Below are 18,062 nucleotides of genomic sequence, written 5' to 3' on the forward strand. Positions count from 1 at the left end.
GGCACCGAGAGCGCGGAGAGAGCCGAGCCCACCCGGCCGAGCCCGCGGCCCTGCCGGGACACTCACATGAACCGAGGAGCCGCCGCCGCTGCCCGCCCGGGGAAGAAGGACCCGCTCCTGGGGCTGGTCCAGCGAGCGCCTGACGTTTGCAAGCAGGCGCCCGGGAAACTCTTGCACCCCCCAGCAAGCGCAGGGCTTAGGCGCCCAATGAGTCGTTCCCGGAGCACTGGCAGAGCACGCACACACACACAGAGGGAAGGGTGTTAAACTCTCTCTCTCTTTTTTTTTTTTTTTGTTTGTTTGTTTATACTTGAGGTTTTGTTACTGTTTTCTATTTTTTAATAACCCGAAAAAAAGGGAAGTTCAGGCACTGTGCAGGTCGCCCCTACGGCCCTACAGCAAGCGGCTGGCGGAGATGATGACGTCACTGGGGCGGGGCCGTGCGCGGCGGGGGCGGCGGCTGCGCGCAGGTATCAGCGGACCATTCGCCTTTCCTCTCCCGTTCCTTTGCCTGTCCCCTTCCCGTCCATCCTTATCCTCATCCCCTTCTCCCATCCCTTGTCCTCTTCCCCATCCCTATGCCTGTCCGTGTTCCAATCCCTCTCCCCATCCCTATTCCCCCTTCCCCATCTCCTTACTCCTTCCCCATCCGCTTTTCCATCTCCTTGCTCCTTCTCCAAGCGCTTGCCCATTCCCACTCCTTTCCACCATGCCCTCCTCTCCTCCGTGCCCCTCCCTTTCCCCAGGGGTCTCCGGGCACTGAGTCCGTAGCAGCCCAGGGGTTATCGGGGTCCCCAGCATTTCTAGGAGTCATTTAGAGAACCGGGTAAAAGTGATTTCCCTTGTGCCAGCTTTAGTTCCTGAACAGACGTGTGTATTGGATAAATTAAATGGTGACAAACCCCATTTTAGGTCTTTATTAGGGCACTGATGTAGCAGAATGCAGCTTTATTTCCATACCTATTCTTCATTTTAATAAACTTTGTGAAATCACTCAGTTTCAGGGTTTTTTGTGAAGTAGTGACACTAGTTAGAATTGCATATTCTATTTCAGTTATTTTGTCAAATTAATAATTACTGTAGTTGTAGCGGAAATATTTTAAGACTTAAGAACAAAGTTATTTTGTGAAAGGATTTTTTCCTATGAAATGGCCTGCGTTGTTTAGCATGCCATGATGTAATGAAAAAGTGTAAGTATAAACTATTTAGGCTCTCTGCTTTCCTGAAATTGCTCTCAATTGCTTTAAAAATAATTTAATAGCAGTATAATTATGTGTTAATTCGGAAAAGCTGCCTTCATTAGGTAAGGGATATTTACACCTGAGTACTCAGGAGGCATTTAACTAAGTAGCCCTTTCAAGGTACTAATGGGGTTGCTTGCCATTATTTCTGCATGTGGACGCTTTAGGAATTCATAGATGTGTTTCACTGGATGGACCAAATCAGGTTGGTTTCTGTGTACCTGCAATGTTTGCTTCTGAGAAACAGAATTCTTATGTTCAGATTTTTTTTTTCCTAAGGGCAAATTTTTAGGTGTCCCCTAACTTAATCACCTTAGCACTGCTGAGGAGAAAAAGTTGAAAATGATGATTATAGAAAAGTCTGACTTCTGGATAAAAAGCATTTGTTCTCTGAGAGCAGTAGATATTGGGAGCAGCAAATAAATTGCTCAATAGATGGAGTTCCATGTTGTATCTTATTTCTCATTTTTGGACATCAAAGCTACCTAGTGCAAGATTTTCAAAATAGTGCTAATCTGAATATTGAACAGGAATTTCTAAAGGTCTTTTTTTTTTTCTGTTTTTGCTGAGAATGGTGGTGTTTTTGTGTACTATAAAAGTTTCTAAGGGGGATTTCGATGAAGGTGGGAAGCTAGGGAAGGTCGTTCAGAGGTGGGATGCAAGAAATCCACTTCTGGACTTCTAATCTTTATGCCAGGCATGTTTCACAGATGTGAGAGACTGTCTCTCATAAATGCAATAAATGGTGCTTTGGAAACAGTGACTCAATAATTTTAGATGACACCAATAAGAAAAGTGTTTGCTTCCTCTACCATCCTTGCTGTTTTGGATTATTGAAATTGAATTTACAGGATTCAATCCCAAAACTGAATTTGCATTAACTGGTTCTTGTGGCAGTTTAAAATAACAAACCTTTCTTCTTCTCTTCCTGTTTTTATTTCAAAGTGACAGGGAAGTTCTTCAGGATATAATTAATGCCTTCAAATCATAAAATTAATGCAGTATGTGTCTTTTCTACATAGTAAAAGTGAGTTTGAGGTGTAAAATTGTGTGTATTTAAGTAAGGACAATGTATAGCACTCTCCTGTGTCTATGGTTTTGCCAGACAAACAAACCCCCCTCAATTTAAAAATAGTCAGAAAAGAGCTTTTTCAGATGAAATTAGAAATGTCAGTAAGTTACTAGAGAAGTGTTGGGACAAAAATTTGTAAAAAAACCCTTTCATTTAAGCTGTAATATGTGTCCTTTTCTAAAGGTGGTGGAAGGCTTAAGTTTGGGGTTACTTGTTTTATTTTTCAACTCAGTCTCTGGAATTCATGTAAATTGAGAAATAATGAGAGCTCGGTTTGACTGTGAGGATAGAAATTGACAAAACTGGCTGATTTCTGTCATCACAGAAAACTTTCCCTTACCTTCATGCATTCCCTGTAATTAACTCTGTAATAAGAGAAGGTGTTTTATTGCATACCTTTTAAGATTCTTTATTGATTCCTTTAGGTGGGTGACAGGAAAGGTTGTTTGCTTATCTCATGTCTTGCTTTTTGCCCATCTGGTTTCCAGCCAAAGGAGGCCAATGATAACTCTGCAATTGTGTACTTGAATACACGGCAGGTGCTGTAATTCCTCCTTGTAAGCCAAGTGATCTAGACTGCAAGTGGAGTTTAATCACTTAAAATGTTTATTGAATTGATGGTACTAAACAATCTTTTTTATTAAACTTCCTTTCTAAGTATCAGCTGAATGCAGGTACAAGGTATTAGAGAGGTATTATCTAACAATATTTTTCTCCATCACCTCCACTCTGATCATTATAATGGTTCTCTTTTATTTTAGAGCCAGCATTAGAGGACCATTGTGCCGAGCAAGATTATAATTGAAACTGTAAACTAAGCTATTTTTTCTAAATGTTTAATGTATATTTTCTTTCTGATGTTGAGTAGTTTATTGGGCACACTTGATGTTTTTACAGGAATGGGAGTTCTTATAAATGCGCAGTTAAAGGTTTGCAATTGGAACCTGCTGCATGCCAGTAAATCTTTATGCTTGCACTCTGTCCAATTGATGGCTTTCCAGTGGAAAGTTCTAACTGTAATGTGCCCTGTTCCCATCCTAAAATAAACCATCTGCAAAAATGTATGAAATATTCATGAGGTATGAAAGTATTGTATCTTTACAAATAAGACTTTTAATGCAAATACTAATATAAATATTCCAATGCTCAAAGCTGTTTTGGATTTTTCTTCCTTTTTTAAGTTTGATTCCTTAACAATATACATTCATATTCAATATGATTATATTTATTAGAATGTTAAAGTATATATCTAATGTCTGTGTTTCTTTGGGGGAAAAAACCACAAATGAGATGAGTCTTTTTTTTATTTGCTTTCTATCCTAAGTTGGACTGTATAAGCTGAAACAGAAAGTATCTTTCATAGTATCCATTTGTATAGACTTAGTAAATCTATGTTTAGTACATAAGGATCTGTGTGCAGCCTGTATGGAGTTGCTCGCAGTTTGGATTCACAAATAATTTTATTAGTTTTTAACTGTGAATTTTGTGCTTTGAACAAGATTGTTCCCTTAGAGAAAGAATAATGTTGAGACACCAAATTAAGTCTTCTGCTTTTCCTGTGTGACCTCCTGAGGAAAAAAAAGCATCTTAATTGCATTATTTAGTAAACAACTAGTAACTTGAGTCTGTATCTTTTGCTGATAAATTTTTACTCTGTGTTCTCTGTTTAAGGAACACAAATTGCTCTGACAGGCTTAAGATTGTGCGAAAAAGATGTTTCCTTTAAAAGACGCTGTGATGGGTGCCTCCACCTTCTTTGCCTCAGCTCTGCCACATGATGTCTGTGGAAGTAATGGCCTCCCTCTAACACCTAACTCCATAAAAATTCTGGGGAGATTTCAAATCCTTAAAACAATCACCCATCCCAGACTTTGCCAGTACGTTGACATTACCAGAGGTAAACATGGTGAGTATCTGTTTAATAAGCATATTTTTGGTATGATCACAGTTTTGGATCTGGAGGGTTTTTTGGTGACAATTTATTTTGAGGTGACTGAGCAGAATACTGCCTTCATAGCACTGGAAAGTGGCCAGTTTTCAATCTCAAAATTCCTGAATACCTTTGCTATGACCGGCGGTATTTTCTTTTCTTTCGTTTCTTCTCTGTAGACTCAAAGCAGAGGTTGTTGTCTGTCCTGTCTTGTTGTGTTACACGAACAGATAAAAGCTAAGAACTTCCTTCTTTATATACCTCACTAAACTTCCTGAACTCAATGGCTCTGCTATGTCTTTGTGTGGAATATGGAGATACGTGTATTTTTGGTGGTAAACTCCTACACCTTGTGAACATTTTCATGTGATGGTTATGTTTCTTGTACTAAATTTGCAGCTGGTGGTGTCATCTCGTGTCCTGGCTGCAGGCTTCCTTTATTATTATCTTTTGATTTCTTGAAGATTCCTCCCACTAGTGGTTACTTTATTCTAGTAAGAGCTTGGATGTTTTTTTCAGTACCTGTTATTACACTTATTGTTAGCTCAAGGGAAACTCCAGTTCTTTCTTTCTGCTCTAGATACTCCCTCGGAAGCTCAGCAGGACTACAGCACTTAATTTCCACAAAAAGGCTGCAACACCTGTGACAATTTAAGTCATTGCCACCTTTAACTTCTAAATCAACAGTGTTCTCATACAAAAGTGCATTGTATTTATTTGATTAGCTACAGGGTCTCATAAAATAGAGCATTTTTCCCCTTTAGAATGCAGTATAATGGAATGTTTCAGATTTTTACAAAATTAGGATATTGCCAATTCCAGATACTGAAGTATTCAGTGCATCAGGGAGTTCTTTATGTGTTTTTCTTTGCCCCTAAACATGTAATTTTTCACTTGCACACTCAGGTGGTCTAGAAAAATGTAATAATTTTTATTTGTATTTACTAGTATGCTTGAAACAAAACCTGAGATTTTCTTGCAATATTGTTTGGGATGAAAGGTTAGGAAGTATTAACTAATATAACATTTAATAAATAAAAAAATAAGTAGTAAAACTTGGCCTTTTTGATGACAAAGAGTAAATGGCATGAAGATTTATGTGTGTGTATAAGAATGAAGGAAAAATACCTTCTTGAAGTAACTTGAAGGATAGTAAATAAAATGTCTAACTGTGAAGTCAGGAGAGTGTTCTGTTTTAAGAATTATTAGAATGGCAGCTAATAATTTTGATATAATATGGGAAATTTGACAGCAAATTTTATCATTCTGATACTGGCAGAACTTTCTATGTGTCAGTTCTATGCCTAATGATTTAATATTTGTCGAGTTCTGTTTGCAAATGTCAGTTTGTACTCCTGCAGAGAAGCATGAGAGCAGACTAGGAAAACAATACAAAAATAAATTAGATATATAAATTCTCTGACAAAAGACTGTCAAAGGGGGAATATAAAAATAAAGGAAAAATGTTCCAATGGATTTTCTTTTGTAAAATTAGACTCTTGAAAAATTTATGCTAGCATTGTAGGAGGCAATCTCAATTTTTTTTTTCTTCCAAAGCAAGTTTAAATGGTCTTTTGAATGGAAAAAAGAGAAACAAGGTTGAATAACAGTTATTCCAGCTATAATGTGATGACTTGTGTTCCTCAGTTTTCCATCTTTCTTACTGTAACAGTCATGTTACAAAAACATTTGTGATAGTTTAGTTTGATTTTGAATGTGAACATTGACTGCTAGGTTACTGGAAGCAGCAAAGCTGCTTTGGGAGTTTCCTCATATGCCCCTGTAATATCTTACACCTTTGTCTTTTCCTACCACAGTGTAACAATAGTTTTAGTTTTCTCCCCATATTTAGAGGCAGCTCATCCATCTTCAGAACATGTGGGATCCCTACAGCTCTGTGTTGGGCAAGAGGTGCTAGCAATGTGCTCATTGGCCTGGCAGGACTGAAGCTCCTGTGCTCACCCTGAGTCCCTTTTCTCAAAGCTGGGCTTACTTTGAGTCTCTTCCATCAGCCCAGCCACATATTTCTGCAAATTTATGTATACTTATCTTTGAGACCTCTGTTCTTCAGTCGAATATGACTGACATTGGCTGGGAGCTTCAATATTTGTTACTGATTACTGGATGCATGGATGGTTGAATTGACAGTGCTTTGCATGAGGAAACTGGGAAGATCACTTTCTGTATCTCACATATAAAAAATAGTGGTGTTATCTGTAAGTTGTACATCTTGGAAGTGTTTAATTATGTGTGATTTTCTGTACAGTGTATATCAAAATACTTTACCATCTGCCAAATAGGTAAAATGAGAAATCTGTACTCTGGGAGTTTCATTTGGATTCCAGTCCTCTTATTGATTTTTGTGGTTTTTTTCAAATTAGAGAGACTGGTTGTGGCGGCTGAACACTGTGAAAAGAGTCTGGAAGATTTGCTACGAGAAGGAAAGCCTGTCAGGTGAGGTGTCAAGCTAACTCAAGTCTACTCATCATTATTTCACGTATCATCTGTGGCAAAATCCTGGACCATCTTTTAACTTTACTGGTTTATCTAAATTTTACTCTGTTAAAGTTTAACCTAAAGACATTGTTCTGCCGATAAAAATATGCACCCAAAAAAGAGTACTCATTTCTGTGAAATTCTGTTATGGAGAACTTGCTTGCAATTAGAATACTTCATAACTCATAAAATAATGTAGTTTTGGGGTCTCATTTTAAAAATTAAATCAGACCTATGACAGGATATGGAACTTTCTAAGAATTAATGTGAAGGTTAAGTCTGCTAGGTGATGAAATACAGTTTTCACTAGAATGGATAGAATTTGATGCGTGTTTTTTTATTTGTAGAAATCTATTAATTTATCATCTAGAAAGTGGACAAGATGTTAGATAATATGCCCTGTGTTTGTGTTAGCATTTTTGTGAACTTGAACTTCTATGACTGTGTGTGTTGCAGAGGGATGTAGCTTGAGGAATCTTAGGGAAATACAGTTTGCATTGTTTTTTTAAGCTGAAGAGGGATTTGGTGTAAAGAGTTTTCATGTGGGATATATGTTTCTTCATATTTCTTCACATTTCTTTACACAGTTTTGCATCAGGTTCCTATTGTGCAAAGTTCCAGAAACAGTTAAAGCATCAGAAGCTCTTTTCATTCCTTTTTAATTCAGTTCTCACATTGTTCTTTGAGCATGTGTGTCTTGGTGTCAGATGAGGAGCAGCCCAGACTGCCTGCTTCCCTCTAGACTATTTTGGAAAAAGCTTGCATGTAGCTATTTCAATTTGCTTTGAATTGCTTGATGCAGTATACTTATGTAGATTCTCTGACAACACTTCCTCAGATAGGAGATGTGGTCTATACGCACATGCATTATGCCCTTTTATACTAGCATGTCTCTTGTGGCCTCCAGAAGGACTTCTTAGATATTTTTAGGTAGGTTGGTAAGGTATTCAACTTTTGGTTTTGGCATGCTGAAAGAGGTTACTTAGTTTGTGATGTTACCTCAGCTCTTTGGGCTGTGGCTCTGTTAAAAGTAGTTGCACAAAGCCTGACTTTATTTTTTCCTCTTGTCTTCAGAGAATCTTTGCTGTCATAAATTTTTCTACTCTATGATCTTTCTTTTAATGAGCCAGTCGGGATTTCTTCTGGAAGTTGTAACACTTGAGGATAAAGGCTAAAATATAGCCTGTATGTATATCCATAGTTTTAAGAGACATTAGTGATTAATCTACTGTAAATTACAGCTTTTGCAGTAGTAGCTAAAGGATAAATTATGTTCATTTCAAATGAAGTTTCTTGCAAGACTGATATTTTCCTTTTATATTTTTTTTATGAAAATGGAATTTATTCCTGTGGAGACCCAGAAACTTCCAGAAATTAGTTTGGTGTACCAATTCCCAGTTATTGGTTATGTGATCTGTCTATATCAATTACCTTTGGAGGAAATATTTGTCTTTTTTATGAATTCTGATTGCATTGGTTGGTGATAGCAAAGCTGTCTACACATCCAGAGCTGATTCATGTGCTATTGCAATTAATTTTTAACCTGTTTATGGAATATGAGAAACTGTTCTTCTGGTTTCTAGATTAATTTTCCTTATGCTTGCCAGTAACCTAAGTCCTTTGCACCTGTACCACAAGCTGATGTAAAATCTGCAGGAAATCTTCTATTATGTTAGTGTTGAAATTCAAGACATTACATTATGGACAGTCTACCTTTCTATACATTTTAGAAAACAGGCCATACAGCTGTTTGGTAGTTATTTGCAGTTAATCTTTGCTGAAGTAATGCATCAGGTGGAGCATAAATTCCTTAATATATGAATGCTACATTTCTTTTTTAAAAATATCAATGTTCTTTCTTCAATTAACTTCAGATTTTTCCCAGGTTTTCTAATTCTAATAAATCAGTTGCATGTAGGGAAATCAGAGCTTAAAGTGTTTATCTGCTGAGTTCTGTCACAGTGCAGAAAGTCATTTTACTGAGCATGCCGCCAAACATTTGCTAGAAATTGGAGTTGTGACATATTCAAGAATTCATTCATTCATTACCTAACAATACTGTGTCAGCAGTCCCCAGGAATTGCAGAGATTGTTTGTCATTCTCCTCGAAGTTAATATGCTAAACTTCATTTTCAAAGATTAATGCAAATAAGTGTTTTGTAATTTATGGTCAGATTATTTTCTGCTTTGAGTGCGGCATATTTGGGACCCTGGAATAAGTACCTTCTGCTGTAAAAACTGTTACCAGGTAAATTTCAGGAACTCTCAAAGGGAGGAAATCAAGTGTCGACTTTTCACAATTCTTACCACAGGTAAGCAGGTACTGAAAAGGAATTTATTACAGCTCCCTACTGTTTTGTTGGGTTTTTTTCAGAGGATAGCCATATGGACATAGTAACTGCAGTTAATGCTTCTAAAAATGAATAATCCAAATTTTCTTTACTGTGCTTCCATTGGGCATCACAGTAATACCAGGGGAGCTCTTTTGGAGTTGTGTGCTGCAGGAAATTCAGGCTGCAGCCATGGATAATAGAGTATGATAAGGGTAGGATAATAATTTTAGTCATTGATATATAGGATAAGAATTTCAGCCATAGATATCCCATTTTTCACTGGACTGCTGTCCACTGTCCTCTCTGTGAGAGATTGTAGTCCAGGTCATTGTTTCCTGTTTGCATATTCTCAGTTTGGTGTCCTGTTTGTTGTTATGATCACTGAAGGGATGCTTTTAATTTCCGTTTATAACGGGCACAGTAGTGGAAAATCAACTCTCTGAAGTATGTTCAGGAGTCAGATGCTTAAAAGGCTGGGAATTTATGTACAGTCGCACAAAAATAGTAAATACCTGATTTAAGCTCACAATGGTTTATTGCTCTTCAGAGAGTTGAAAATGTGTCTCAGTCTAGCTGGCTTCCTGTGTCTTCCTGCACATACAAGGATTTTTTTCCTATGAATGAATTGAAAATAAATTACAAAAAATTATGATGGGTGGATGTTTTATAGTTTAACAGTCTCAGTGAAGTGGCAATCAGAATTTTAGTTTTTCCAAGTTGCTAGTTTTAAGTATGCTACCAAAGACCAGAATGGAGGATGTACATTTATCTTTAAGGTTCTCCATCTTTTAAACAGATTTCCAACTATTCCTTTGAGATACCTTTTCCAGACAGTTAAAGGAGTTCTTTTCTCTGCTCCTGTGCTGTTATAAAAGGAGTTGTGAGCATTTCCTTTTCTGTCATGCTTCAAGTGTGTTTCTTCTTTGAAGAAGTTGGTCTGCACTTGTATTCATAACAATAAAAATGCCAGCAAATACTGACATTCAGCAGACTTTTGGCACCTACAGTACAGTTTCTGGATTGGTCTTCAATTTGTGGCTTGGACAGTCTAAGTCCATTCCTTTCTTCAATAAAATATAGTTGTCATATGTTTTGAAAGTCATGGTATTGAAAAATTACTAGTGAACCATCAGATACAAGGTATAGTTTGTTATACATGGAACATTTGATGGGAAGCAGACTGTGTCTGCAGCTGTTTACTAGTTTGGAGAAAACATGATCTGATGGATTCGGATGAGTACATTTTATTTGGCTACATTAAACAGTTGTCTGTTCACTGGTTGGACTAGAGTTCTTCATGCCATCATTGCTGTTAGTGTGCCTTTGTGTGCCACTTGAAGTGAGACTGTGGTACTGAAGTTATTAGATGGGAGGAAAACAATTTCTGAGTAGCCAGGCATTCTTCAAAAATATTTGTAAAACAGGTGCAAGTCATCAAAAGGCCAAAGGTTTTACATGATTTGACTTGAAGAGCTGCATATGAGCAGAGCTTCGTGGGCTGAGTGTATTCTGCTTTGAATCAAGTCTGTATTGGAATTTCACATGAGAAATCCATATATCACAATAAGGCTGAATTTGGCAAGGACAAATTAGGTAATAGTAAAATGAAGTTGCATTAATAAACAAACTTAAACGGGTTTTTTTTCCCTAAGCATGTGTGAAGTACTGTAGTGTGGGCATTTAGTGTCTATAGACTTTTTCTTTATTTTCTTGATAATGCTTTGCTTGCAAAGGTACGATGAAAGATTATCTGTTAGTCTGAACTTGTTTATGTACTGTCCAATTATGCTTTCTTCATACAGAAGTACTGGTTTATTTCTGTAAGTAATTTTTAGCCTGATTGCAAATCTTCCTGTAGCATTCCTTTTAGCATAGGTTGTCTCCTGTGATTGCCTTTACTCTCATAAGAAAACAATTGTTTGGAATGGAAAAGGGGTGCAGCTTGCATGAGGTGAACATATTAGAGGTGAACATTGTTGCTCAAGGTGTTTGAGTGATCTTTTTAGGTATGGAACCAAATTCTTTGCCTGCATAGTTGGTTGCACTGTTTAATGGCAGCACAAAGACATTTCAGAACTCTTACGTGTTTCTTTCTTGTATGTGAAACATAACAGTAAGTGCCTGGTTGTTTCTTACTTGTCTTCCAGGAAAAACAACAAGAAAGAGAATAATACAACTCTTTGAGATTATGATAGTACCTGCCTCATGCTATTAAAATGTTGATATGATGGCTGTATATAATTGTCCTGGTTTCAGCTAGGGTAAAGTTAATTTCCTTTCAGTAGCTGTTACAGTGCCATGTTTTGGATGGTGTTGATAACACGCTGATGTTTTGGGGTTTTGCTTAGTCATGTTTATCCTGAGTCAAGGACATTTTTCCTTGGCTCATGCTCTGGCACTGAGGAGGTACACAAAAGAAACAGGGAGGAAGCAGGGCTGGGACTGGTGACCCAAACTGCCCAGTGGGATATTCCACACCACGTCATGCCCAGCATCAGCTGGGGGCAGTTCCCTGGAAGGGTGGCCAGCCTGGGTCCGGGAAGGGGGTCTGGCATTGCTCAGTTGGTGGTGAGCAATTGCATTGTGCATCACTGGTTTTTCCCATTTCATTACCAATATTATTATCATTTACCATTATAAATGTATTTTACTTTATTGTCAATTATGACACTAGTCTTATCTCAACCTGCAAGTTTTACTTGTATTCTTCTTCCCAATCTACTGTGGTGGTGGGGAGAGAGGGAGGTTGAGTGAGTGGCTGCATGGTGCTTAATTTCCAATTGGGCTTAGACCACGACAATATAAAGTCTGTGACTGGGGAAAAATATATGATTATTTCAATCTTTTGTTCAACTGTGCTTTCCCTGTAGCTCCTTGTAGACACTTCATACAGATTTCTGTGTTAAAAGAAGTATTAAAGATCTCAAACAGAAGATGAGTTATGCTGAGTTAATTGAGAACAAAAATACTGGAGAGTTTTGAGTCTACAGTTTCTAGTGGAAGAGGATGTTGACTGTCAAACAGACAAAACGTCATCCTCAGCAGAAGGATGGCTTCATCCTGCAAAGATATTTCTGCAAGGAATTGTGTAAGGATCATGTTAAAGTTCCATTCTGCATTAATGAACAAATTACTACTAATGAGCTAATGGCTGAAAACTGAAATGTCAAATTTGTACTGTGCAAATCTTGAGGGATTTAAAGCACATTAGTAATCCTAATGTTGATTTATTATAGTTGTGTTTAGCATAAAAAATTGCTGTAAACTGTGACAACAAGATGTGGTTAGTATATGGTTTTTCTTACAAAATGCGGTGTTTGACACTTCGTCCTGCTTCTAGAAAGGAAAAAAAACAAAAAGGAAGAGTGAGCACTTGTTAGACTTGCTTTATAGTGCATCCTTCTAGAAAGGGATTTTATTTTCTCAAGTGCAAGTTCTTGCTTTTGGTCTACTGAGCAATGTCTTCAGGGGAGCATTTGTTACTAATTAGAGATCAGACAGCTGGTTTATTTAGATGCATTGATATGCTTGCAAACATCTCTAGCATCATTGTGGTTTGAGATTTATTTCTTCTGTGCATATGGATATTCTCTTCTTGGGTGTGTAACTAAATAGGTACCAAGGCATTGGACATTGTTATGGTGGGAGTATTTGGAATGCTGGCAGATCAGGCTAGTTTTAAGATTTCATTTGTTCATTAGCAGTATACATCTTGCTAAAGGTTAGCTCGTGCATATTGTACTCATCACTCTATACATGGAACTGATACTGTAAATTACCTGTGGGTATCCAGTACCACGGAGCTGGTGCTGTACAGTCAACAGTGGCAGCTGTGGCCCTTGGTGGTTCTTAGAAGGCAAGCTGGTAAAGCTTGAGAGCTCTTAAGTGAAGCATGATCTGGTCTTTCTTCTACTATTATCTAATGCCTGATATTTTTATGTAATCAGCACTATCCAGCCCCTGCACAGTGTGATTTCCTGTACTTCCAGTAGTGCTTATTTTATGTTTTGCCAGTCATCCTTCCATTGTATTTGGGAGTATGTCCTGCATATTTAGAGTTGGTTCTGCCTCTCTTGCCCTTTAGTCTTGCAAATGTTGGTGTATGGATTTCTCCTACATGCAACTGCAGCCTTCTCTATTTCCCCCTTTGGTGATCACATTTCTCTTGTCACTTTCAAGAAAATTTAATATTAATTGCATAGTGATTGATAAATTCTTAATTTATAGTCACAGGCATCTGCTTTGTCTACATGTAAGTTTATGATTACCTCTCCAGATAGGTGTTTCCTGCCTGTTGCAATGATGTGTACTGGTTTATAGATCAAAGTGATGTACTTCTAGCAGCTTTTGCAAGATTAGTTGTTAGCTATGAAATTCCTAGCAGCACCACTGCTTATTGGCCTAGTTGTAAAGTCCCTTTGATCACTTGAATTTGCAAGCTGTTCTTCTCTTGAAACTTCCCGTTCTGTTTCACTTTTTTAGCAGTGTCTGTACCATTGATATAGGGATCCAGACTTTTTGAGATAAACACCAAAACATATCTAGGCAGGCTTTTCGCCTTAGATATTTAGATGATTTTTTAATATGTTATGGCCAAGTTATTTGTTAAAATAACACTGTTGCAACATTTACACATTTACATAGAGTGCCTGGCTTTAGAAGATCTGTGCAGAGTTGCAATATTTCATGTTCATAGCTTTAAAAGTTCTGTTGAATTTTTTTTTAAATGGGGGAGAAGAGGTTTAGTTAGGTAAGTGGCTTGCTAATGCTTAATCCTCTCATAGAAATGCCTTCAGAAATTAATTTTTTTTAAAAAATGCTGTCTGAGAGCAAGGACAGCATTATTTACTGATAGCTAGTCATGATTTCTAGAGCTGTCAGTTCAGTTTATACTGCCACACAGCTGCAACAACGTTAACTGCATCAATAATTACCCTTCATTTTCAGCTTTTCTTTTGCAATTTTTCATTGATCAGGTGTTTCTTATCCACCTAGGGCACCACAGTAAGAATAATTGAGTCGATCTCCTTGTATGATGAGGTTGGGGACCCATCACTTCTCTTGCAGTGTGGAGGAGAAAGTCGATATGGCTGATCTTAAGTAGAACTCTATTCTCATGCCATAGATATAGGTCTACCTTAAAAATAAAGTAAAATGTGCAGTTGTACATTATGACCACAAATGGGAGAAAGTACTCCTATGATCTTAAAGTGTCAGATCAGTACCTTGCCCTCGGTTGCAGCAGGGAGAGTTGATGGAGTATCAATTGAAAAGTATGGCATTTTAGAGGTGTGTGCATTTGTTCAGAGGAGTCCAGAAGAAAGTAAAAAAGTTTTGGAGATCTGACTTCAACTGATCTTAGTTCTACTACTTTTTATGAGATCACTCCTTTTGGAGAAGATAAGAGTGTGAGATGTATTGTTTCCTTCAATGAAAATTTGGCCCTGTGGCATATGGTACATGCGTATAATGCTACTGAAGCTACTTTTTTAATGTATATTTTGAGGTCATTGTCTTGTTTGTTCCTCATTAGGTCTTGTTCTTTCATTGTCACCTGTGCATCTAGTTCTATTATGTTACTCAGAGTATATAGTTAGTGGTAATAATGCTGGGTCTCTGATCAGGTTTTAAATCAGAGCTGCTTTACCTAATTTTTGTATCTAGTGATTGAAATAATTTATTTCATTGCACTTTTTAGTCCAGTGTAAAGTATCACTGTTACATGTTTTACGTATGAGCCAGCTGAGGCTAAGATGCAAAAAACCCCCAACTTCTTAGAAGTTAATCAGGGGCCAGATCAAAACCTGGGAATGTGGATTGTCTTTTTCATTCTGTTTTTTTAACAGGAAATTTCACTAGAAATTTCATTAAAATAGCACTTTATAAGGTGCATTTACTTTTCAAAACTACTTTTTTCATTTGTTCTCCCATTTTTTGGGATGAATGCTGGATGTGCAAAAGGAGTTATGGTGCAATTAAGTTAGAAATTTAAGTTAGAAAATTTTTGACTTAAATCATTCAAAGTGATAATGATCTGAAAAATCACCTGTCTGATAAAAAGTGTTGTATTCACTCTGTGCCTTCATCTATTTTTTATGGACTTTTATCTTACATTACAAGTTGGGACCTTCATAAAAGTGAAACATTATTTGTGTTGCCTTTAAAGTCATGCTTGCAGCTTAGAACTTTAAAAAAGGAATGAAGGACTTTCTGAGTTTCCTCAGGTGAGTGATGAACTTGTTGAAGATATCCTGTGTGAAATAACCTTGTGCATGAGGTAGAGACTTCTGAGGACTGTCTATAAAATTCTTTTTTTTGTATGTATGTCTTATTCTCTTTTTGTTGCATTCCTTTCCAGTTCATTGCATTCTGGTAATGTGAATGCATTTCCAAGTAAATTGGCAGTGTTTACAATCTTGGTCCCCAGTGCCATTTTTTAATCAAACACATAATAAAGTGCTAAATAAACCATTCCCACCTGCATCAAACTCTTTATGTTCTGTATAGGGTATTTTGTAATTTATTTACCCAGGAAGACCCAATTTATCTGCACATCTGGTTTTCAACCCAGTTCTGCTTTTTATCCAGTTTTCCAGCTGCTTGATTGAGGAATAAGGAGGTCAGATGGCTTTCTTGAGGTCAGCGTAGTGATTGTCTCAGCTGGGATTATACCCAAACTTTATCCTTTGCTAAACCACTTGGCCACACCACTTCTAACCAGTCTATCCACATTGTTGGCAGTAATGGAACTAACTGCAAATGTCATTTTCTTTGTTTTATAGTTTTGCTTCTATTGAAATATTGTCACTTTTATGAGTTCAGAAACATTACATCTGTTCACAACCTGGTTCCCTTTCACTTTGAACAGACACAATTTTTTGTGATGAATCTCCTTCCTGGATTCCAAATGTGTGTATTAGTTTCACACGTTCAGGCATAGTGATTGATGACGTTGCTGGTTTGTGTTGCTCTGGTGTGCTTCCTCAGGGCAGACCCTGTCTGACATTCTGCTGTGGAAGAGGAACCCATGTTTGCACTGTGTATCAGTGCTATAAGCTTCTTAAAACTCCTGCTTGTTGAGGTTCTCTTCCTTTACAGTTTAATTTTTACAGGAGTATTACAATGTTAGAACAAGATGCACAGATTTAATAAAGGACTTACTTAAGCATGCATTGCAGTGTATGTACCCATGAACTGTAAGTCTGAGGAAAAAGAAACTCAGAAACATGGTATCATCAGCATAATCTTACCCTGTTTGGTCTTGCTCTGCCTTCCTCTGAGAAGTCAAAATGATTCTGGTTCCAGTTTTTATCTACTTCCTCTTTCATTAAATTGCCTCTGCATGAAGAAACATGACTTAGTACTAATCCGCATATGTATCTCTAGTACCTACAGAATTGCAAGACTGTGCAGTTAAGTAGATGATGAGGAGGCTTGCTCTCTGACACCAGTCCTGTTTTGTTTTCAAATTCTAGTAGGGCCTCTGTTCACTTCACTTGATGAAACACTCTTATTCAAAATAGTCTATTAAGTACTGTGCGCTCAGTGCTTTCCAGGCACAGCTTTCTTCCTTTTAAAAACTAGATTGGGAGCTCTGTGTTGACTGATACAAAAGCGTAAGAGGAAATTAAATTTACAGCTGGCCATAACCAGTTAAAAATACCACAAATGCATTTGTAACAGCCAGCATTATTTCTCCTTCCTCAAGATTTTGCTCCTGCCTTCACTTTGCTTCCAGCCTGTTGTTTTTGCTCCTGTCCTGCTGTACAGGTACATAAATGTGATGGATTGACACGGGCCAGATGCCAGTGCACCTACTAGTGGTAGTGGGACTGATGCCCACATTCTTCACCAAAAATTAATTCTTGCAAAACCAGCACAATCCCTATGTACTGATTACCTACACTGTAATAGCTGCCTCTGCATCAAAAGGGGAGATGACATAGTCTAGAAGGTAGGACTGCACACATAAGAAGACAGGAAGATGTTTTGAGATACCAAATTACTCTTTCATATTAAACTATTTTATTGTAGCACCAAAAAAAGATGGAGAAGATGTCATTCCAGTTAATGCCATAAATATACTTCTCTTAAGGATAAGGGAGTGAATTTGTGTGCATACTGGCATTGATTTTCCTTTAAACTGGAGAGAAAGGAACTTGTGTGAACCTGTAACTTCCATGATATTGACATGAAGGCTGAAAATTCATCTCTTCGTTGTTTCTTTTCTTGTGTTGGAAGTTTTTTGATCAGACAGTTTAATAAGTCAAGCCTCCTAACACCACCAACCATCCCTGATTTCCAACTGTGTGATCTGCAGTCCTCTTGTTCTTTCATATTCAATATGTCATGCATTAAGTAGGTTTTATTTTCCCTTCAGCAATCTGTGGTGTATGTAGCAACTACCATGCTGCTGGCTGTGAAATGCATTTTTCCACAAATGCTCTTCCCGCTCCAGAGTCAAGCAATGATAAAATAGCAGGGAGATCTTATCAACAGAATTCTTGATGGCTGAGGAATGCCACAGGAGCTAGTAGGTAATATTATCAGATGTGATGCTTGGGAGGCAAAATTTTGTTTCACCCAGAAGAAGCTTTGGATTAGAGGAAGTTGGAAGCCAGGAAAATATAGAAAAAAAATTCTGACATGCTTGCTCTGTATTCCCTTTCTCCTAGGCATCTGTCTGGCTTTTTCTTTTTTTTTCTTTTTTTTTTTTTTTTTTTTTTTTTTGGAAAAGGATAGTGGTCTGAAATAATTTTTGTTCTGAGCTAATGTGACTATTTTTAGGATTTAGAAGACCAGTAATTTTGTCTAAAATGGAAATAATTAGTTGCAAGATAGGATGCTCTAGGAACAAACAATATCTTAGAGTCCAGTTCCCACATCTACAAGCAGCTGCATTATCATTCCCATTATTCACAAATAATAAGTTAATAATTAGCCACTTAAATTGAATCATATACAATTAATATTGTTGGGGTTATTTTAGC

The 18,062-nt window shown here is 37.4% G+C and overlaps 3 protein-coding genes and 1 non-coding gene across 4 annotated transcripts in view; 2 read left to right on the forward strand and 2 right to left on the reverse strand.

Moving 5' to 3' along the window:
* AIMP1 (aminoacyl tRNA synthetase complex interacting multifunctional protein 1) overlaps positions 1-217 on the reverse strand; it is a 30,213-nt gene extending 29,996 nt beyond the window's left edge. Inside the window, exon 1 of the mRNA XM_066317836.1 lies at positions 67-217. Within this exon, the coding sequence (XP_066173933.1) occupies positions 67-68 (2 nt within the window). The 5' untranslated portion in view covers positions 69-217. The remainder of the gene's footprint in view (positions 1-66) is intronic.
* Positions 1-18,062, reverse strand: part of NPNT (nephronectin) — a 274,897-nt gene that overhangs the window by 115,133 nt on the left and 141,702 nt on the right. The gene's annotated exons all lie outside the window — the stretch shown is intronic.
* TBCK (TBC1 domain containing kinase) overlaps positions 3,897-18,062 on the forward strand; it is an 83,304-nt gene continuing 69,138 nt past the window's right edge. Inside the window, exons 1-2 of the mRNA XM_066317833.1 lie at positions 3,897-4,219; positions 6,625-6,697. Coding sequence (XP_066173930.1) covers positions 4,027-4,219; positions 6,625-6,697 — 266 coding nt within the window. The 5' untranslated portion in view covers positions 3,897-4,026. The remainder of the gene's footprint in view (positions 4,220-6,624; positions 6,698-18,062) is intronic.
* LOC136360857 (small nucleolar RNA SNORD71) lies at positions 8,649-8,729 on the forward strand. The gene has a single exon (XR_010743515.1). It is a non-coding gene; the product is annotated as a small nucleolar RNA SNORD71 (small nucleolar RNA).

Source organism: Sylvia atricapilla, chromosome 4 (genome assembly GCF_009819655.1).
Source record: "Sylvia atricapilla isolate bSylAtr1 chromosome 4, bSylAtr1.pri, whole genome shotgun sequence".
Classification (NCBI taxonomy): domain Eukaryota; kingdom Metazoa; phylum Chordata; class Aves; order Passeriformes; family Sylviidae; genus Sylvia; species Sylvia atricapilla.